Source organism: Phasianus colchicus, chromosome 34 (assembly GCF_987193195.1).
Source record: "Phasianus colchicus chromosome 34, bPhaCol1.hap1.1, whole genome shotgun sequence".
Lineage (NCBI taxonomy): Eukaryota > Metazoa > Chordata > Aves > Galliformes > Phasianidae > Phasianus > Phasianus colchicus.
The window spans coordinates 2002636-2025723 of NC_143469.1; the positions used below are offsets into that span (position 1 = coordinate 2002636).

Here is a 23088-nt window from a genome sequence, read left to right on the forward strand (position 1 = left end):
AGCACGGGATGGGTTGGAAAGGTCCTGAAAGATGGCAGAACCATGGGATGGGTTGGAAAGGTCCTGAAAGATTGCAGAACCACGGGATGCGGTTGAAAAGGTCCTGAAAGATTGCAGAACCACGGGAGTGGTTGGAAAGGTCCTGAAAGATCACAGAACCACGGGATGGGTTGGAAAGGTCCTGGAAGATCACAGAACCAAGAGATGGGGTTGGAAAGGTCCTTAAGTATCACAGAACCACGGGAGGGGGTTGGAAAGGTCCTGAAAGATCACAGAACCACGGGAGTGGTTGGAAAGGTCCTGAAAGATTGCAGAACCACGGGTTGGAAAGGTTCCAAAAAAATAGTAGAACCACGGGAGTGGTTGGAAAGGTCCTGAAAGATCACAGAAACACGGGATGGTTTGGAAAGGTCCTGAAAGATGGCAGAACCTGGGGATGGGGTTGGAAGGGTCCTGGAAGATCACAGAACCAGGGGATGGGTTGGAAAGGTCCTTAAAGATCACAAAACCAGGAGATGGGTTGGAAAGGTCTTGAAAGATGGCAGAACCATGGGATGAGTTGGAAAGGTCCTGAAAGATCACAAAAGTGCGGGATGGGTTGGAAGGGTCCTGGAAGATCACAGAAGCACGGGATGGATTGGAAAGGTCCTGAAAGATGACAGAACCACGGGTTGGAAAGGTTCCGAAAAAATAGTAGAACCACGGGAGTGGTTGGAAAGGTCCTGAAAGATCACAGAAACACGGGATGGTTTGGAAAGGTCCTGAAAGATGGCAGAACCTGGGGATGGGGTTGGAAGGGTCCTGGAAGATCACCGAACCATGGGATGGGTTGGAAAGGTCCTTAAAGATCACAAAACCAGGAGATGGGTTGGAAAGGTCTTGAAAGATGGCAGAACCATGGGATGAGTTGGAAAGGTCCTGAAAGATCACAAAAGTGCGGGATGGGTTGGAAGGGTCCTGGAAGATCACAGAAGCATGGGATGGGTTGGAAAGGTCCTGAAAGATGACAGAACCATGGGATGGGTTGGAAAGGTCCTGAAAGATTGCAGAACCACGGGAGTGGTTGGAAAGGTCCTGAAAGATTGCAGAACCACAGGATACGTTGAAAAGGTCCTGAAAGATGACAGAACCAGAAGATGGGGTTGGAAAGGTCCTTAAGTATCACAGAACCATGGGAGGGGGTTGGAAAGGTCCTGAAAGATCACAGAACCACGGGATACGTTGAAAAGGTCCTGAAAGATGACAGAACCACGGGTTGGAAAGGTTCCGAAAAAATAGTAGAACCACGGGAGTGGTTGGAAAGGTCCTTAAAGATCACAAAAGTGTGGGATGGGTTGGAAGGGTCCTGGAAGATCACAGAACCAGGGGATGGGTTGGAAAGGTCCTTAAAGATCACAAAACCAGGAGATGGGTTGGAAAGGTCCTGAAAGATGGCAGAACCTGGGGATGGGGTTGGAAGGGTCCTGAAAGATCACAGAAACACGGGATGGTTTGGAAAGGTCCTGAAAGATGGCAGAACCTGGGGATGGGGTTGGAAGGGTCCTGGAAGATCACAGAACCAGGGGATGGGTTGGAAAGGTCTTGAAAGATGGCAGAACCATGGGATGGGTTGGAAAGGTCTTGAAAGATCACCGAACCATGGGATGGGTTGGAAAGGTCCTGAAAGATTGCAGAACCACGGGAGTGGTTGGAAAGGTCCTGAAAGATTGCAGAACCACGGGTTGGAAAGGTTCTGAAAAAATAGTAGAACCACGGGAGTGGTTGGAAAGGTCCTGAAAGATCACAGAAACACGGGATGGTTTGGAAAGGTCCTGAAAGATGGCAGAACCTGGGGATGGGGTTGGAAGGGTCCTGGAAGATCACAGAACCAGGGGATGGGTTGGAAAGGTCCTTAAAGATCACAAAACCAGGAGATGGGTTGGAAAGGTCTTGAAAGATGGCAGAACCATGGGAGGGGGTTGGAAAGGTCCTGAAAGATCACAAAAGTGCGGGATGGGTTGGAAGGGTCCTGGAAGATCACAGAAACACGGGATGGGGTTGGAAAGGTCCTGAAAGATCACAAAAGTGCGGGATGGGTTGGAAGGGTCCTGGAAGATCACAGAAACACGGGATGGTTTGGAAAGGTCCTGAAAGATGACAGAACCATGGGTTGGAAAGGTTCCAAAAAAATAGTAGAACCATGGGATGGGTTGGAAAGGTCCTGAAAGATCACAGAACCACGGGATGGGTTGGAAAGGTCCTGAAAGATGACAGCAGCGCGGGTCGAGGCGCGGCTTAACGAAGCATCCCCTAATTACCCATCAGGTGCAGAACGTGTCGCAGTCGGTGGAGGTGCTGGACCTGCGCACCGAGCGGGACCTGCAGTACGTGAGGAGCAGCGCCGCCCTGCTGGACGGAATCGAGGCGCAGCTCAGCGCCGCGCACAGCCTGCGGGGGCTCAGCCCCAAGGGCTTCCAGGTGGGGAGCGGCCCTTAACGAGCTCGGCTTCGTTAAGGCCCGGCCGCTCATTAAGTCCTAGTCAGGGGTCTTTGCAATGCCTTAAAGTATCCGGCTTCATTAAGGTGCTCCTTCCTCGTCGTTAAGTCCTGTTTGGGGGTCTCTGCATCCCTTAATGAGCTCAGCTTCGTTAAGGTTGTCCTAACCCCTCATTAATTCGTCTTTGGGGGTCTCTGCGTCACTTAATGAGGTCAGCTTCGTTAAGGGCATCCCAACCCCTCATTAATTCCTCTTTGGGGGTCTCTGCATCCCTTAATGAGCTCAGCTTCGTTAAGGTTGTCCTAACCCCTCATTAATTCGTCTTTGGGGGTCTCTGCGTCACTTAATGAGCTCAGCTTCGTTAAGGGCATCCCAATCCCTCATTAATTTCTCTTTGGGGGTCCATGTGTCACTTAACGAGCTCAGATTCGTTAAGGTTCTCCCAACCCCTCATTAATTCCTCTTTGGGGGTCTCTGCATCACTTTATGAGCTCAGCTTCGTTAAGGGCATCCCAACCCCTCATTAATTCCTCTTTGGGGGTCTCTGCATCACTTAATGAGCTCAGGTTCGTTAAGGTTGTCCTAACCCCTCATTAATTCGTCTTTGGGGGTCTCTGCGTCACTTAATGAGGTCAGCTTCGTTAAGGGCATCCCAACCCCTCATTAATTTCTCTTTGGGGGTCTCTGCATCACTTAATGAGCTCAGCTTCGTTAAGGTTGTCCTAACCCCTCATTAATTCGTCTTTGGGGGTCTCTGCGTCCCTTAATGAGCTCAGCTTCGTTAAGGGCATCCCAATCCCTCATTAATTCCTCTTTGGGGGTCCCTGCGTCACTTAATGAGCTCAGCTTCGTTAAGGGCATCCCAACCCCTCATTAATTCCTCTTTGGGGGTCTCTGCGTCACTTAATGAGCTCAGCTTCGTTAAGGTTGTCCTAACCCCTCATTAATTCGTCTTTGGGGGTCTCTGCGTCACTTAATGAGCTCAGCTTTGTTAAGGGCATCCCAATCCCTCATTAACCCCTCTTTGGGGGTCTCTGCGTCACTTAATGAGCTCGGCTTCGTTAAGGTTCTCCCAACCCCTCATTAATTCCTCTTTGGGGGTCTCTGCATCACTTTATGAGCTCAGCTTCGTTAAGGGCATCCCAATCCCTCATTAACCCCTCTTTGGGGGTCCCTATGTCACTTAATGAGCTCAGCTTCGTTAAGGTTCTCCCAACCCCTCATTAAGTCCTGATTGGGGGGCCTCTGTACCCCTTAATGAGCTCAGCTTCGTTAAGGTTGTCCTAACCCCTCATTAATTCGTCTTTGGGGGTCTCTGCGTCACTTAATGAGCTCAGCTTCGTTAAGGGCATCCCAATCCCTCATTAACCCCTCTTTGGGGGTCCCTATGTCACTTAATGAGCTCAGCTTCGTTAAGGTTCTCCCAACCCCTCATTAAGTCCTGATTGGGGGGCCTCTGCATCCCTTAATGAGCTCAGGTTCGTTAAGGTTCTCCTAACCCCTCATTAATTCGTCTTTGGGGGTCTCTGCGTCACTTAATGAGCTCAGCTTCGTTAAGGGCATCCCAACCCCTCATTAATTCCTCTTTGGGGGTCCCTGCGTCACTTAATGAGCTCAGCTTCGTTAAGGGCATCCCAATCCCTCATTAACCCCTCTTTGGGGGTCCCTATGTCACTTAATGAGCTCAGCTTCGTTAAGGTTCTCCCAACCCCTCATTAAGTCCTGATTGGGGGGCCTCTGCACCCCTTAATGAGCTCAGCTTCGTTATGGTTCTCCTAACCCCTCATTAATTCCTCTTTGGGGGTCTCTGCATCACTTAATGAGCTCAGGTTCGTTAAGGTTGTCCTAACCCCTCATTAATTCGTCTTTGGGGGTCTCTGCGTCACTTAATGAGCTCAGCTTCGTTAAGGTCCTCCCAGTCCCTCATTAATCCCTGTTTGGGGGTCTCTGCAGCCTTTAACGAGCTCAGCTTCGTTAAGGTTCTCCTAACCCCTCATTAATTCGTCTTTGGGGGTCTCTGCGTCACTTAATGAGCTCAGCTTCGTTAAGGGCATCCCAATCCCTCATTAATTCCTCTTTGGGGGTCCCTGCGTCACTTAATGAGCTCAGCTTCGTTAAGGGCATCCCAATCCCTCATTAACCCCTCTTTGGGGGTCCCTATGTCACTTAATGAGCTCAGCTTCGTTAAGGTTCTCCCAACCCCTCATTAAGTCCTGATTGGGGGGCCTCTGTACCCCTTAATGAGCTCAGCTTCGTTAAGGTTGTCCTAACCCCTCATTAATTCGTCTTTGGGGGTCTCTGCGTCACTTAATGAGCTCAGCTTCGTTAAGGGCATCCCAATCCCTCATTAACCCCTCTTTGGGGGTCCCTATGTCACTTAATGAGCTCAGCTTCGTTATGGTTCTCCTAACCCCTCATTAATTGCTCTTTGGGGGTCTCTGCATCACTTAATGAGCTCAGGTTCGTTAAGGTTCTCCTAATCCCTCATTAATTCGTCTTTGGGGGTCTCTGCGTCACTTAATGAGCTCAGGTTCGTTAAGGGCATCCCAATCCCTCATTAACCCCTCTTTGGGGGTCCCTATGTCACTTAATGAGCTCAGCTTCGTTAAGGTTCTCCCAACCCCTCATTAAGTCCTGACGGGGGGGCCTCTGCATCCCTTAATGAGCTCAGGTTCGTTAAGGTTCTCCTAATCCCTCATTAATTCGTCTTTGGGGGTCTCTGCGTCACTTAATGAGCTCAGCTTCGTTAAGGGCATCCCAATCCCTCATTAATTTCTCTTTGGGGGTCCCTATGTCACTTAATGAGCTCAGCTTCGTTAAGGTTCTCCCAACCCCTCATTAAGTCCTGATTGGGGGGCCTCTGCACCCCTTAATGAGCTCAGCTTCGTTATGGTTCTCCTAATCCCTCATTAATTCCTCTTTGGGGGTCTCTGCATCACTTAATGATCTCAGCTTCGTTAACGTCGTCTCACCTTCATTAAGGTTCTCCTAACCCCTCATTAATTCATCTTTGGGGGTCTCTGCATCACTTAATGAGCTCAGCTTCGTTAAGGGCATCCCAATCCCTCATTAATTCCTCTTTGGGGGTCCCTGCGCCACTTAATGAGCTCAGCTTCGTTAAGGTCCTCCCAACCCCTCATTAAGTCCTAGTCAGGGGTCTCTGCGTCCCCTTAATGTATTTGGCTTCATTAAGGTGCTCCCAACCTGTCGTTAATTCATGTTTGGGAGGCTCTGTAGCCCTTAACGAGCTCAACTTCGTTAAGGTCATCCCAGTCTCTCATTAAGTCCTGTCTGGGAAGCTCTGCACCCCTTAACGAGCTCAGCTTCATTAAGGTTCTCCCAATCCCTCATTAATTTCTCCTTGGGGGTCCCTATGTCACTTAATGAGCTCAGCTTCGTTAAGGTCCTCCCAACCCCTCATTAATTTCTCTTTGGGGGTCCCTATGTCACTTAATGAGCTCAGCTTCGTTAAGGTCCTCCCAACCCCTCATTAATTCCTCTTTGGGTGTCCATGTGTCACTTAATGAGCTCAGCTTCGTTAAGGTCCTCCCAACCCCTCATTAAGTCCTATTCAGGGGTCTCTGCACCCCCTTAATGAGCTCAGCTTCGTTAAGGTCCTCCCAACCTTCATTAAGGTTCTCCCAAGCCCTCATTAAGTCTTGTTTGGGGGTCTCTGCAGCCCTTAATGAGCTCAGCTTCGTTAAGGTTCTCCCAATCTTCATTAAGGTCCTCCCAACCCCTCATTAATTCCTGTTTGGGGGTCTCTGCAGCCCTTAACGAGCTCAGCTTCGTTAAGGTCCTCCCAACCCCTCATTAATTCCTCTTTAGGGGTCCATGTGTCACTTAATGAGCTCAACTTCGTTAAGGTCATCCCAATCCCTCATTAAGTCCTATTCAGGGGTCTCTGCACCCCCTTAATGAGCTCAGCTTCGTTAAGGTTCTCCCAACTGCTCATTAAGGCCTATTCGGGGGTCTCTGCATGCCTTAATGAGCTCAGCTTCATTAAGGGCATCCCAAACCCTCGTTAAGTCAAGAACCCCCCCCCAATGACCCCCAGCCTTTCCCAAGACCCCCTTACATCTCCTGATCTCTCCCACCCCCTTAATGACCCCCCCCCTCGTTAACCCCCGCTAATTAATGACTCCTAGCCTTTCATTAGGACCCACTGGGGGGTCACCTGACCCCTTAACGAGCTCACCTCCATCAAGACACCCTTGATGACCCCCAGCCCTTCCTTAAGACCCCCTTACGTCTCTCCTGACCTCTCCCACCCCCTTAATGACCACCCCCTCATTAAGCCCTGCTAATTAGTGTCCCCCAGCCCCTCATTAAGCCCCATTTGGGGGTCACCTGACCCCTTAATGAGCTCATCTCCATCAAGACCCCCTTGATGACTCCCAGCCTTTCCATAAGACCCCCTTACATCTCTCCTGATCTCTCCCACCCCCTTAATGACCACCCCCTCATTAACTCTTGCTAATTAATGATCCTTAGCCTTTCATTAGGACCCACTGGGGGGGGTCACCTGATCCTTAACGAGCTCACATCCATCAAGACCCCCTTAAGACCCTCAGCTCCTTTTTCAGCCCCCCTTACCTCTCTCCTGATCTCTCCCACCCCCTTAATGACCACCCCCTCATTAACTCTTGCTAATTAATGATCTTTAGCCTTTCATTAGGACCCACTGGGGGGGTCACCTGATCCTTAACTGAGTTCATCTCCATCAAGACCCCCTTGATGACCCCCAGCCCTTCCTTAAGACCCCCTTACGTCTCTCCTGACCTCTCCCACCCCCTTAATAACCACCCCCTCATTAACCCCCGCTAATTAATGACCCCCAGCCCCTCTTTAAGCCCCATTTGGGGGTCACCTGACCCCTTAATGAGCTCACCTCCATCAAGACCCCCTCGAAGACCCTCAGCCCTTCTCTTACATCCCCTTACATCTCTCCTGGGCTCTCCCACCCCCTTAATGACCACCCCCTCATTAACCCCCGCTAATTAATGACCCCCATCCCCTCATTAAGCCCCACTGGGGGGTCTCCTGACCCCTTAATGAGCTCACCTCCATCAAGACCCCCTCGAAGACCCTCAGCTCCTTTTTCAGCCCCCCTTACCTCTCTCCTGACCTCTCCCACCCCCTTAATGACCCCCCCCTCGTTAACCCCCGCTAATTAACGAACCCCATCAGGAACTCCAGCAGCGCATGGCCCTGCTTCGCCCCCTCCCCCCCGTCCTGTCTCAGTACCGCAGCGACGCTCGGCGCATCTCGGAGCTCCGGGGGGAGGTGAGGAACCTTTCCCAGGTCCTGGCAGCTCTGCGCGTCGACGTCGGCGCTTACGGCTACGAGGAGCTGAGGCAGAGGGTGGTGCTGCTGGAGGGGAGGCTGCAGCGCTGCATGCAGAAATTGGGTAGGGGGGCTTCGGGGGGGGGGGGTTGGGGGGCTTCGGGGGGGGGTATGGGGGAGGTTAGGGGGGGTTGGAGGGGGGTTTTGGGGTGCTATGGGGTGAGAATGGGGGGGGTTGGGGTGCTATGGGGTGGGAATGGGGGCTTTGGGGGGGATTTGGGGTCCTATGGGGTGGGAATGAGGGGCTTAAGGGGAGTTTGGGGTCCTATGGGGTGGGAATGGGGGGGGTTTGGTGTCCTATGTGGTGGGAATGGGGGGGTTTGGGGTGCTATGGGGTGGGAATGGGGGGTTTGGGGTCCTATGGGGTGGGAATGGGGGGGTTTTGGGGTGCTATGGGGTGGGAATGGGGGGGGTTGGGGTGCTATGGGGTGGGAATGGGGGAGTTTGGGGTGCTATGGGGTGGGAATGGGGTGTTTTTAGGGTACCATTGGGTGGGAATGGGGGAGTTTGGGGTCCTATGGGGTGAGAATGGGGGGGTTTGGGGTACTATGGGGTGGGAATGGGGGGTTTGGGGGGGATTTGGGGTCCTATGGGGTGGGAATGAGGGGGTTAGGGGGGGATTTGGGGTCCTATGGGGTGAGAATGGGGGGTTTTGGGGTCCTACGGGGTGGGAATGGGGGGTTTTGGGGTCCTATGGGGTGGGAATGGGGGGGTTTTGGGGTGCTATGGGGTGGGAATGGGGGGGGTTGGGGTGCTATGGGGTGGGAATGGGGGGTTTTTAGGGTCCCATTGGGTGGGAATGGGGGAGTTTGGGGTCCTATGGGGTGAGAATGGGGGGGTTGGGGTGCTATGGGGTGAGAATGGGGGGGGTTGGGGTGCTATGGGGTGGGAATGGGGGAGTTTGGGGTGCTATGGGGTGGGAATGGGGGGTTTTTAGGGTCCCATTGGGTGGGAATGGGGGAGTTTGGGGTCCTATGGGGTGAGAATGGGGGGGTTGGGGTGCTATGGGGTGAGAATTGGGGGGGTTGGGGTGCTATGGGGTGGGAATGGGGGGTTTGGGGGGGATTTGGGGTCCTATGGGGTGGGAATGGGGGAGTTTGGGGTCCTATGGGGTGGGAAGGGGGGGTTTTGGGGTCCTATGGGGTGAGAATGGGGGGGGTTGGGGTGCTATGGGGTGGGAATGGGGGCTTTGGGGGGGATTTGGGGTCCTATGGGGTGGGAATGAGGGGCTTAAGGGGAGTTTGGGGTCCTATGGGGTGGGAATGGGGGGGGTTTGGGGTGCTATGGGGTGGGAATGGGGGGTTTGGGGTGCTATGGGGTGGGAATGGGGGGTTTGGGGTCCTATGGGGTGGGAATGGGGGGTTTTTAGGGTCCCATTAGGTGGGAATGGGGGAGTTTGGGGTCCTATGGGGTGGGAATGGAGGGTTTTTAGGGTCCCATTAGGTGGGAATGGGGGAGTTTGGGGTCCTATGGGGTGAGAATGGGGGGGTTTGGGGTGCTATAGGGTGGGAATGGGGGGGTTAGGGGGGGATTTGGGGTCCTATGGGGTGGGAATGGGGGAGTTTGGGGTCCTATGGGGTGGGAATTGGGGGGGTTGGGGTGCTATGGGGTGGGAATAAGGAGTTTTGGGGGCAGTTTGGGGTCCTATGGGGTGGGAATGGGGGGGTTTTGGGGGGGTTTGGGGTCCTATGGGGTGGGAATGGGGTGTTTGGGGGGGATTTGGGGTCCTATGGGGTGGGAATGGGGGGGTTTTGGGGGGGTTTGGGGTCCTATGGGGTGGGAATGGGGTGTTTGGGGGGGATTTGGGGTCCTATGGGGTGGGAATGAGGGGGTTAGGGGGGGATTTGGGGTGTTATGGGGTGGGAATGGGGGGTTTTGGGGTGTTATGGGGTGGGAATGGGGGGTTTTGGGGTCCTATGGGGTGGGAATGGGGGGGGTTTGGTGTCCCATTGGGTGGGAATGGGAGAGTTTGGGGTGCTATGGGGTGGGAATGGGGGGGGTTGGGGTGCTATGGGGTGGGAATAAGGAGTTTTGGGGGCAGCTTGGGGTCCTATGGGGAGGGAATGGGGGGTTTGGGGAGGATTTGGGGTCCTATGGGCTGGGAATGGGGCGGTTTTAGGGTCCCATTGGGTGGGAACGGGGGAGTTTAGGGTCCCATTGGGTGGGAATGGGGGAGTTTGGGGTCCCATTGGGTGGGAATGGGGGGGTTTGGGGTGCTATGGGGTGGGAATGGGGGTTGTTTGGGGGGGATTTGGGGTCCTATGGGGTGGGAATGGGAGAGTTTGGGGTCCTATGGGGTGGGAATGGGGGGGGTTGGGGTGCTATGGGGTGGGCATGGGGGGTTTTTAGGGTCCCATTGGGTGGGAATGGGGGAGTTTGGGGTCCTATGGGGTGGGAATGGGGGGTTTTTAGGGTCCCATTAGGTGGGAATGGGGGAGTTTGGGGTCCTATGGGGTGAGAATGGGGGGGTTTGGGGTGCTATAGGGTGGGAATGGGGGGGTTACGGGGGGATTTGGGGTCCTATGGGGTGTGAATGGGGGAGTTTGGGGTCCTATGGGGTGGGAATGGGGGGGTTTTGGGGGGGTTTGGGGTCCTATGGGGTGGGAATGGGGTGTTTGGGGGGGATTTGGGGTCCTATGGGGTGGGAATGGGGGGGTTTTGGGGGGGTTTGGGGTCCTATGGGGTGGGAATGGGGTGTTTGGGGGGGATTTGGGGTGTTATGGGGTGGGAATGGGGGGTTTTGGGGTCCTATGGGGTGGGAATGGGGGGGTTTTGGGGTGCTATGGGGTGGGAATGGGGGGTTTTTAGGGTCCCATTGGGTGGGAATGGGGGAGTTTGGGGTCCTATGGGGTGAGAATGGGGGGTTTTGGGGTACTACGGGGTGGGAATGGGGGGGGTTGGGGTGCTTGGGGTGAGAATGGGGGGGTTTCGGGTACTATGGGGTGGGAATGGGGGGTTTGGGGGGGATTTGGGGTCCTATGGGGTGGGAATGAGGGGGTTAGGGGGGGATTTGGGGTCCTATGGGGTGGGAATGGGGGGTTTTTAGGGTCCCATTGGGTGGGAATGGGGGAGTTTGGGGTCCTATGGGGTGAGAATGGGGGGGTTTGGGGTGCTATAGGGTGGGAATGGGGGGGTTAGGGGGGGATTTGGGGTCCTATGGGGTGGGAATGGGGGAGTTTGGGGTCCTATGGGGTGGGAATGGGGGGGGTTGGGGTGCTATGGGGTGGGAATAAGGAGTTTTGGGGGCAGTTTGGGGTCCTATGGGGTGGGAATGGGGGGGTTTTGGGGGTGTTTGGGGTCCTATGGGGTGGGAATGGGGTGTTTGGGGGGGATTTGGGGTCCTATGGGGTGGGAATGGGGGGGTTTTGGGGGGGTTTGGGGTCCTATGGGGTGGGAATGGGGTGTTTGGGGGGGATTTGGGGTCCTATGGGGTGGGAATGAGGGGGTTAGGGGGGGATTTGGGGTGTTATGGGGTGGGAATGGGGGGTTTTGGGGTCCTATGGGGTGGGAATGGGGGCGTTTTGGGGTGCTATGGGGTGGGAATGGGGGGAGTTTGGTGTCCTATGTGGTGGGAATGGGGGGTTTGGGGGGGATTTGGGTCCTATGGGGTGGGAATGAGGGGCTTAAGGGGAGTTTGGGGTCCTATGGGGTGGGAATGGGGGGGTTTGGGGTGCTATGGGGTGGGAATGGGGGGTTTTTAGGGTCCCATTGGGTGGGAATGGGGGAGTTTGGGGTCCTATGGGGTGGGAAGGGGGGGTTTTGGGGTCCTATGGGGTGAGAATGGGGGGGGTTGGGGTGCTATGGGGTGGGAATGGGGGCTTTGGGGGGGATTTGGGGTCCTATGGGGTGGGAATGGGGGGGGTTTGGTGTCCTATGTGGTGGGAATGGGGGGATTTGGGGTGCTATGGGGTGGGAATGGGGGGTTTGGGGTCCTATGGGGTGGGAATGGGGCGGTTTTAGGGTCCCATTGGGTGGGAATGGGGGAGTTTGGGGTCCTATGGGGTAAGAATGGGGGCTTTGGGGGGTCTTGGGGGGGTTTAAGGAGAATTTTGGTGTCCTATGTTGTGGGAATGAGGGCTTCAGGGGGTGTTGGGGGGTGGGTTTGGGGACACTGGGGGCCTTGAGGGGGTTTGAGGGGGGGTTTTGGGGTCCTATGGGCTGGGAATGGGGGATTTGGGGTGGGTTTGGGGTCCTATGTGGTGGGGTTGGGGGGGGCTTGGGGGGATTGAGGGAGGTTTTGGGGGCTTGACGGCTTTGGGGTCTTATGGGGTGGGGTTGGTGGGTCTTGGGGGGTCTTGAGGGGTTTGGGGTCCTATGGAGTGGGGTTGGGGGAGTCTTTGGGGGGGTTTGGGGTGGGGTTGGGGGAGCTTTGGTCCTATAGGGTGAGCGTGAGGGGTCTTGGGGGGGGGTTTGGGCTCCTATAGGGTGGGCTTGAGTGTTTTGGGGTCCTATGTGGTGGGGTTTAGGGGGTTCTTGGGGGGGTTTTGAATCCCATGGGGTGGGTTGGAGGCTTTGGGGCAGTTTGGGGTGAGATGGGCTGGCAGCCCCCCATCACCGCCCCCAATCCCCCCCCAGGCTGCGGGCGGCTGACGGGCATCAGCCCCCCCATCACCATCCGCGCGTCGGGGTCGCGATTCGGGTCCTGGATGACCGACGCCGTGACGCCCAGCACCGACAGCAGGGTGAGAGCTGAGGGCCGCCCCATAGGGCCACCCCACAGGGAAACCCCACAGGGACACCCCATACGGAAACCCCATAGGGCCGCCCCATAGGGCCGCCCCATAGGGCCACCCCGTAGGGACACCCCACAGGGAAACCCCAAAGGGAAACCCCATAGGGCCACCCCACAGGGAAACCCCAAAGGGAAACCCCATAGGGCCACCCCACAGGGAAACCCCATAGGGCCACCCCATAGGGAAACCCCAAAGGGAAACCCCATAGGGCCACCCCATAGGGCCACCCCATAGGGAAACCCCAAAGGGAAACCCCATAGGGCCACCCCAAAGGGAAACCCCAAAGGGAAACCCCATAGGGCCACCCCACAGGGAAACCCCATAGGGCCACCCCAAAGGGAAACCCCAAAGGGAAACCCCATAGGGCCACCCCATAGGGCCGCCCCATAGAGAAACCCCATAGGGCCGCCCCATAGGGAAACCCCATAGGGAAACCCCGTAGGGCCACCCCATACGGAAACCCCATACGGAAACCCCGTAGGGAAACCCTGTAGGGCCACCCCATAGAGAAATCCCGTAGGGCCACCCCGTAGGGCCACCCCATTGGGCCACCCCATACGGAAACCCCATAGGGCACCCCGTAGAGAAATCCCTTAGGGGCGCCCCATAGGGTCACCCCATAGGGGCACCCCATAGGGAAACCCCATAGAGAAACCCCATAGGGCCACCCCATAGGGAAACCCCATAGGGCCACCCCATACGGAAACCCCATAGAGAAACCCCATAGGGCCGCCCCATAGGGAAACCCTATAGAGAAACCCCATAGGGCCACCCCGTAGGGAAACCCCGTAGGGCCGCCCCGTAGGGCCACCCCATACGGAAACCCCATACGGAAACCCCATAGGGCCACCCCATAGAGAAATCCCATAGGGACACCCCATAGGAGCGCCCCATAGAGAAACCCCGTAGGGCCACCCCATAGGGGCGCCCCGTAGGGAAACCCCATAGGGCCGCCCCGTAGGGCCGCCCCATAGGGCCACCCCATAGAGAAACCCCATACGGAAATCCCATAGGGTCACCCTGTAGGGCCACCCCCATAGGGGCGCCCCATAGAGAAACCCCATAGGGCCACCCCATAGGGAAACCCCATAGGGAAACCCCGTAGGGCCACCCCATAGGGCCACCCCATAGAGAAACCCCATACAGAAACCCCATAGGGCCACCCTGTAGAGAAATCCCATAGGGCCGCCCCATAGGGCCACCCCATAGGGAAACCCCATAGGGCCACCCCATAGAGAAACCCCATAGAGAAACCCCATAGGGCCACCCCGTAGAGAAATCCCATAGGGGCGCCCTGTAGGGCCACCCCATAGGTCCACCCCATAGAGAAATCCCGTAGGGCCACCCCATAGGGCCACCCCATACGGAAACCCCATAGGGCCACCCCACAGGGACACCTCGTAGGGACACCCCGTAGAGAAATCCCATAGGGGCGCCCTGTAGGGACAACCCATAGGGAAACCCCATAGGGACACCCCATAGGGCCACCCCATAGAGAAACCCCATAGAGAAACCCCATAGGGCCACCCCATAGGGACACCTCGTAGGGATACCCCGTAGAGAAATCCCATATGGCCACCCCGTAGGGCCACCCCATAGAGAAACCCCATACGGAAGCCCCATAGGGCCACCCCGTAGAGAAATCCCATAGGGGCGCCCTGTAGGGCCACCCCATAGGGAAACCCCCATAGGGGCGCCCTGTACGGAAAACCCATGGAGACACCCCATAGGGCCGTGCAAGCAATGCAAGGGGCTGTGCAAGGTGTGAGTGGCCGTGCAAAGCACGGGGCTTCTTGTGCAAGGTGTGAGGGGCTGTGCAAGGTGTGAGGAGGTGTGCAAGGTGTGAGGAGTTGTGCAAGGTGTGAGGAGCTGTGCAAGCAATGAATGGAGCTGTGCAAGGTGTGAGGAGCTGTGCAAGGTGTGAGGAGTTGTGCAAGCAATGCATGGAGCTGTGCAAGGTGTGAGGAGCTGTGCAAGGTGTGAGGAGTTGTGCAAGCAATGCATGGAGCTGTGCAAGGTGTGAGGAGCTGTGCAAGGTGTGAGGAGTTGTGCAAGGTGTGAGGGGCTGTGCAAGGTGTGAGGAGCTGTGCAAGCAGTGCATGGAGCTGTGCAAGGTGTGAGGAGCTGTGCAAGCAGTGCATGGAGCTGTGCAAGGTGTGAGGGGCTGTGCAAGGTGTGAGGGGCTGTGCAAGGTGTGAGGAGCCGTGCAAGGTGTGAGGGGCTGTGCAAGCAATGCATGGAGCTGTGCAAGGTGTGAGGGGCTGTGCAAGGTGTGAGGAGTTGTGCAAGGTGTGAGGAGTTGTGCAAGGTGTGAGGAGTTGTGCAAGGTGTGAGGGGCTGTGCAAGGTGTGAGGAGATGTGCAAGGTGTGAGGAGCTGTGCAAGGTGTGAGGGGCTGTGCATGGTGTGAGGAGTTGTGCAAGGAATGCATGGAGCTGTGCAAGGTGTGAGGAGCTGTGCAAGGTGTGAGGAGCTGTGCAAGCAATGCATGGAGCTGTGCAAGGTGTGAGGAGCTGTGCAAGGTGTGAGGAGTTGTGCAAGCAATGCATGGAGCTGTGCAAGGTGTGAGGAGCTGTGCAAGGTGTGAGGGGCTGTGCAAGGTGTGAGGGGCTGTGCAAGGTGTGAGGAGCTGTGCAAGCAGTGCATGGAGCTGTGCAAGGTGTGAGGGGCTGTGCAAGGTGTGAGGGGCTGTGCAAGGTGTGAGGAGCCGTGCAAGGTGTGAGGGGCTGTGCAAGCAATGCATGGAGCTGTGCAAGGTGTGAGGGGCTGTGCAAGGTGTGAGGAGTTGTGCAAGGTGTGAGGAGTTGTGCAAGGTGTGAGGGGCTGTGCAAGGTGTGAGGAGATGTGCAAGGTGTGAGGAGCTGTGCAAGGTGTGAGGGGCTGTGCATGGTGTGAGGAGTTGTGCAAGGAATGCATGGAGCTGTGCAAGGTGTGAGGAGCTGTGCAAGGTGTGAGGAGTTGTGCAAGCAATGCATGGAGCTGTGCAAGGTGTGAGGAGCTGTGCAAGGTGTGAGGGGCTGTGCAAGCAATGCATGGAGCTGTGCAAGGTGTGAGGAGCTGTGCAAGGTGTGAGGAGTTGTGCAAGGTGTGAGGGGCTGTGCAAGCAATGCATGAAGCCGTGCAAGGTGTGAGGAGCTGTGCAAGGTGTGAGGAGCTGTGCAAGGTGTGAGGAGTTGTGCAAGGTGTGAGGGGCTGTGCAAGCAATGCATGAAGCCGTGCAAGGTGTGAGGAGCTGTGCAAGCAATGCATGGAGCTGTGCAAGGTGTGAGGAGCTGTGCAAGGTGTGAGTGGCCGTGCAAAGCATGGGGCTTACTGTGCAAGGTGTGAGGGGCTGTGCAAGGTGTGAGGGGCTGTGCAAGGAATGCATGGAGCTGTGCAAGGTGTGAGGAGCTGTGCAAGCTGTGAGCAGCCGTGCAAGCAATGCATGAAGCTGTGCAAGCAGTGCATGGAGCTGTGCAAGGTGTGAGGAGCTGTGCAAGCAATGCATGGAGCCGTGCAAGGTGTGAGGAGCCGTGCAAGCAATGCAAGGAGCTGTGCAAGGTGTGAGGAGCTGTGCAAGCAATGCATGGAGCCGTGCAAGCTGTGAGCAGCCGTGCAAGCAATGCACGAAGCCGTGCAACGACCGCCCGGAGCCGTGCGCGACCTGAGTGCCCGTGCAAAGCGTGTGCCTCCCCGTGCAAAGCCCCGCAGCTTCCCAATCTCCCCCCACGACCCCAAACCCCCCCTTTAAGACCCCCCCGTTTCCCCCCAGGTCTGGTACATGGACGGCTACTCCCGCGGGCGCCGCGTTTTGGAATTCCGCTCCCTGCAGGATTTCGCTTCGGGGCAAAACTTCGTGCAGCATCTCCTGCCTCAGCCCTGGGCCGGGACGGGGCACGTGGTTTACAACGGCTCCCTTTATTACAACAAATATCAGAGCAACGTGGCAGTTCGGTATCACCTGGCGTCCCGCAGCGTCGTGGCGCAACGCAGCCTCCCTGGTGCCGGATATAACAACACCTTCCCTTATTCCTGGGGGGGTTTCTCCGACATCGATCTCATGGCGGACGAGGGGGGGCTGTGGGCCGTCTATACCAGCAATCAGAAGGCGGGGAACATCGTGCTGAGCCGCCTGGACCCGCACACCTTGGAGGTGTGTTGGGGTCGGGGATGGGAAGGCTGCGGGAAGGGTTTGGTTTTCGTGGTCTCTGCTGCCTCCTGCTGGGCATTCGGGGTATTGCAGGGTTGGATTTGCTGCCCCCTAGTGGCTGTTGGTGGTATTGCAGCGATCTCTGCTGCCCCCTTGTGGCTCTTTTTGTATTGCAGCGATCTCTGCTGCCCCCTTGTGGCTCTTTTTGTATTGCAGCGATCTCTGCTGCCCCCTTGTGGCTCTCCTGAGTATTGCAGGATCGTCTCTCCTGTCCCCTTGTGGCTGTTGTTGGTATGGCAGCGATCTCTGCTGCCCCCTTGTGGCTGTTGTTGGTATGGCAGCGATCTCTGCTGCCCCCTTGTGGCTGTTGTTGGTATGGCAGCGATCTCTGCTGCTCCCTTGTGGCTGTTGTTGGTATGGCAGCGATCTCTGCTGCCCCCTTGTGGCTGTTGTTGGTATGGCAGCGATCTCTGCTGCTCCCTTGTGGCTGTTTTTTGTATTGCAGTGATCTCTGCTGCCCCCTTGTGGCTGTTGGTGGTATTGCAACGATCTCTGGTGCCCCCTTGTGGCCGTTGTTGGTATTGCAGCGATCTCTGCTGCCCCCTTGTGGCTCTTCTGAGTATTGCAGGATCATCTCTGTTCCCACCTAGTGGCCGTTGTCTGTATTGCGTGTTTGTCTCTGCTGCCCCCTTGTGGCTGTTGTTGGTATGGCAGCGATCTCTGCTGCCCCCTGGTGGCTGTTTTTTGTATTGCAGCGATCTCTGGAGCCCCCTTGTGGCTGTTGGTGGTATGTCAGTGATCTCTGCTGCCCCCTTGTGGCTCTTCTGAGTATTGCAGGATCGTCTCTGCTGCCCCCTAGTGGCTGTTGTTAGTATCACATCATTTTCTCTGCTGCCCCCTTGTGGCCGTTATCGGCATTGCACCGTAATCTCTGTTGCCCCCTCGTGGCAGTTGTTAGTATTTCTTGTTTGTCTTTGCTGCCCCCTCGTGGCCATTCTTTGTACTGCAAAATTGTTGTTATTGCCCCCTCTTGGTCTTTGTTTGCATTGCTTGTTCTTTTCTGCTGCCGTCCCTTGGTGGCCATTATCGGTATTGCAGGCTAATCGCTGCTGCCCCCTAAAGACCATCGTTAGTATTGGAAGATTTCTTTTTCTTGCTGCCCCCTAGTGGTCGTTGTTAGTATTGCAGGATCATCTCCTCTGCCCCCTTTTGGCCATGGTTAGTATTGCAGGATTGTCTCTGCTGCCCCCTCGAGGCCGTTGTTAGTAATGCAGGGTCACCTCTGCTGCCCCCTGTTGGTCCTTATTTCTATAGCAGGGCTGTTTTTGCTGCCCCCTGGTGGCCGTTGTCGGCATTGCAGCGTTAAACCTGCTGCCCCCTGGTGGCCGTTGTCGGTATTGCAGCGTTATCTCTTCTGCCATCTGGTGGCCGTTGTCGGTATTGCAGCTGAATCTTTGCTGCCCCCTGGTGGCCGTTGTCAGCATTGCAGCGTTAAACCTGCTGCCCCCTGGTGGCCGTTGTCGGTATTGCAGCGTTATCTCTTCTGCCCCCTGGTGGCCGTTGTCGGTATTGCAGCGTTATCTCTTCTGCCACCTGGTGGCCGTTGTCGGTATTGCAGCTGAATCTTTGCTGCCCCCTGGCGGCCGTTGTCGGTATTGCAGCTGAATCTTTGCTGCCCCCTCGTGGCCGTTGTCGGTATTGCAGCGTTGTCTCTGCTGCCCCCTGGTGGCCGTTGTCGGCATTGCAGCGTTAAACCTGCTGCCCCCTGGTGGCCGTTGTCAGCATTACAGCATTACAGACGTTGCCCATTCAATCTTTATTTATCTTAGGTCCTGTTAGAGCAAAGGAAAGGTTGAAAACGTGGAAGCAATCAGTGCTAATCGTTTGGGTTTTTTTTTTTTGGGGTGGGGGGAGGTCTTTATTTTACTTCATCGTGGGCTCTGATGGTTTTCATCACTGTCCTGCTGTGAACGTTTGGTGTTGGTGCTGAGTGGGGGGATGGAGGAATTGGTTGCAGCTCTTTGTGCTGCCCATGGGAATTGCTCTGAGCTTTGAGTGAATGGTGATTTGCTGACCCCAAAATGCTCATCCTGACCCGAAAATGTGAACCCTGAAACTGACCCCCCCCCAAAAAACCCCCAGCGTCCCCAACCCCCCCCCATCCTTTAACTTCCAACTCAGTCCCCCCCTCCCCCCAAATGCCCCATAATCTCCCCTTAAATACCCCCAGCCCCCCTCCAATACCCCCCTAAATACCCCATAACTCCCCCCTTAAGTGTCCCCAAATACCCCATAACCCCCCCCAAATACTCCCAGACCCCCCAACGTCCCCTCAAATGCCCTTCAGGCCCTCTCAAATGCCCCAAATAGCCCCAAATACCCCATATTCCCCCTCAAATACCCCATATCTCCCCCCCAATACCCCATATTCCCTCTCCTATACCCCTTAACCGCTCTCAAATACCCCATAACTCCCCCAAATACCTGCAGCCCCCTCCCAACATCCATAAACACCTCGCCAACACCCCCCAGATACCCCACAACTCCTTCAAATCCCCCATACTCCCCCCTGATACCCCATATTCCCCCTCAAATACCCCTTAACCGTGCTCAAATGCCTCATAACCCCCCAAATTCCACATATTCCCGCCCCGAAGACCCCATAACCCCCTCAAATACCCCATAACTCCCCTCTGATACCCCATACCCCCCCTCAAATACCTCATAGCCCCCCCATAACCCTCTCAAATACCCCATAATCCCCTCAAATACCCCATAGCCCCCTGAAATACCCCATAACTCCCCCCCGATACCCCATAACCACCCTCAAATGCCCCACAACTCCCCCAAATACCCCCAAGCCCCCCCCCAATACACCCAGCTACTACCCCATAACCCCCTCAAATACCCCATAACCCCCTCCAAATACCCCATAACTCCCCCCTGATACCCCATGCCCCCCCTCAAATACCTCATAACCCCCCCCAATCCCCTCAAATACCCCCTAATCCCCTCAAATACCCCATAATTCCCCCCTGATACCCCATACCTCCCCTCAAATACCTCGTAACCCCCCCATAACCCCCTCAAATACCCCATAACCCCCTCCAAATACCCCATAACTCCCCCTTGATACCCCATACCCCCCTCAAATACCTCATAACCCCCCCATAACCCCCTCAAATACCCCCTAATCCCCTCAAATACCCCATAACTCCCCCCTGATATTCCATACCCCCCCCCCAAATACCTCATAACCCCCCATAACCCTCTCAAATACCCCATAACCCCCTCAAATACCCCATAACTCCCCCCTGATACCCCATACCCCCCCTGAAATACCCCTTAACCCCCCCCAAATACCGCATATCCCCCCCATAACTCCCTCAAATACCCCATAACCCCCTCCAAATGCCCCATAACTCCTCCCTGATACCCCATACTCCCCCTCAAATACCTCATAACCCCCCCAACTCCCTCAAATACCCCATAACCCCCTCCAAATGCCCCATAACTCCCCCTTGATACCCCATACCCCCCCCCAAATACCTCATAACCCCCCCATAACCCCCTCAAATACCCCATAACCCCCTCAAATACCCCATAACCCCCCCCAAATACCCCATAACTCCCCCTGATACCCCATACACCCCCTTAAATACCTCATAACCGCCCCATAACCCCCTCAAATACCCCATAACTCCCCCTTGATACCCCATACCCCCCCTCAAATACCTCGTAACCCCCCCATAACCCCCTCAAATACCCCATAACCCCCTCCAAATGCCCCATAACTCCCCCCTGATACCCCATACCCCCCCTCAAATACCTCATAACCCCCCATAACCCCCTCAAATACCCCATAACCCCCTCCAAATGCCCCATAACTCCCCCCTGATACCCCATACCCCCCTTCAAATACCTCATAACCCCCCCCAAATACCCCATAACTCCCCCTTGATACCCCATACTCCCCCTCAAATACTTCGTAACCCCCCCATAACCCCCTCAAATACCCCATAACCCCCTCAAATACCTCATAACCCCCTCCAAATATCCCATAACTTCCCCCTGATACCCCATACCCCCCACAAATACCTCTTAACCCCCCCATAACCCCCTCAAATACCCCATAACCCCCTCAAATACCCCATAACCCCCTCCAAATACCCCATAACTCCCCCCTGATACCCCATACCCCCCCTCAAATACCTCATAACCCCCCCCAACCCCCTCAAATACCCCCTAATCCCCTCAAATACCCCATAACTCCCCCCTGATACCCCATACTCCCCCTCAAATACCTCATAACCCCCCCAACTCCCTCAAATACCCCATAACCCCCTCCAAATGCCCCATAACTCCCCCTTGATACCCCATACCCCCCCCCAAATACCTCATAACCCCCCCATAGCCCCCTCAAATACCCCATAACCCCCTCAAATACCCCATAACCCCCCCCAAATACCCCATAACTCCCCCTGATACCCCATACACCCCCTTAAATACCTCATAACCGCCCCATAACCCCCTCAAATACCCCATAACTCCCCCTTGATACCCCATACCCCCCCTCAAATACCTCATAACCCCCCCCAACCCCCTCAAATACCCCCTAATCCCGTCAAATACCCCATAATTCCTCCCTGATACCCCATACCTCCCCTCAAATACCTCATAACCCCCCCCATAACCCCCTCAAATACCCCATAACCCCCTCAAATACCCCATAACCCCCCCAAATACCCCATAACTCCCCCCTGATACCCCATACCCCCCCTCAAATACCTCATAACCCCCCTCCAAATACCCCATAACTCCCCGCTGATACCCCATACCTTCCCTCAAATACCTCATAACCCCCCCATAACCCCCTCAAATACCCCATAACCCCCTCCAAATGCCCCATAACTTCCCCCTGATACCCCATACCCCCCCCAAATACCTCATAACCCCCCCATAACCCCCTCAAATACCCCATAACTCCCCCTTGATACCCCATACCCCCCCTCAAATACCTCATAACCCCCCCCAACCCCCTCAAATACCCCCTAATCCCGTCAAATACCCCATAATTCCTCCCTGATACCCCATACCTCCCCTCAAATACCTCATAATCCCCCCATAACCCCCTCAAATACCCCATAACCCCCCCCAAATACCCCATAACTCCCCCCTGATACCCCATACCCCCCCTCAAATACCTCATAACCCCCCCCAACCCCCTCAAATACCCCATAACTCCCCCCGATACCCCATACCCCCCTCAAATACCTCGTAACCCCCCCATAACCCCCTCAAATACCCCATAACCCCCTCCAAATGCCCCATAACTCCCCCCTGATACCCCATACCCCCCCTCAAATACCTCATAACCCCCCATAACCCCCTCAAATACCCCATAACCCCCTCCAAATGCCCCATAACTCCCCCCTGATACCCCATACCCCCCTTCAAATACCTCATAACCCCCCCCAAATACCCCATAACTCCCCCTTGATACCCCATACTCCCCCTCAAATACTTCGTAACCCCCCCATAACCCCCTCAAATACCCCATAACCCCCTCAAATACCTCATAACCCCCTCCAAATATCCCATAACTTCCCCCTGATACCCCATACCCCCCACAAATACCTCTTAACCCCCCCATAACCCCCTCAAATACCCCATAACCCCCTCAAATACCCCATAACCCCCTCCAAATACCCCATAACTCCCCCCTGATACCCCATACCCCCCCTCAAATACCTCATAACCCCCCCCAACCCCCTCAAATACCCCCTAATCCCCTCAAATACCCCATAATTCCTCCCTGATACCCCATACTCCCCCTCAAATACCTCATAACCCCCCCAACTCCCTCAAATACCCCATAACCCCCTCCAAATGCCCCATAACTCCCCCTTGATACCCCATACCCCCCCCAAATACCTCATAACCCCCCCATAACCCCCTCAAATACCCCATAACTCCCCCTTGATACCCCATACCCCCCCCCAAATACCTCATAACCCCCCCATAACCCCCTCAAATACCCCATAACTCCCCCTTGATACCCCATACCCCCCCTCAAATACCTCATAACCCCCCCCAACCCCCTCAAATACCCCATAACTCCCCCTTGATACCCCATACCCCCCCTCAAATACCTCTTAACCCCCCCATAACCCCCTCAAATACCCCCTAATCCCCTCAAATACCCCATAACTCCCCCCTGATACCCCATAACCCCCCTTCAAATACCTCATAACCCCCCCCAAATACCCCATATCCCCCCCATAACCACCCAAATACCCCGCAGCCCCAATCCAACATCTAAAAACCCCCCTTCCATCAGCGATCCCACTGGGATTTGAACCACCCGTGGGCCATTTCCCCCCCCCTTTACCCCCTCCCCACCAAC

General features: G+C 55.6%; 1 protein-coding gene across 1 annotated transcript in view; it reads left to right on the forward strand.

Annotated features, from left to right (window-relative positions):
* OLFM2 (olfactomedin 2) overlaps nucleotides 1-23088 on the forward strand; it is a 34103-nt gene that overhangs the window by 7620 nt on the left and 3395 nt on the right. The window contains exons 3-6 of the mRNA XM_090128628.1: nucleotides 2305-2457; nucleotides 7666-7885; nucleotides 12397-12503; nucleotides 16305-16685. Coding sequence (XP_089984754.1) covers nucleotides 2305-2457; nucleotides 7666-7885; nucleotides 12397-12503; nucleotides 16305-16685 — 861 coding nt within the window. The remainder of the gene's footprint in view (nucleotides 1-2304; nucleotides 2458-7665; nucleotides 7886-12396; nucleotides 12504-16304; nucleotides 16686-23088) is intronic.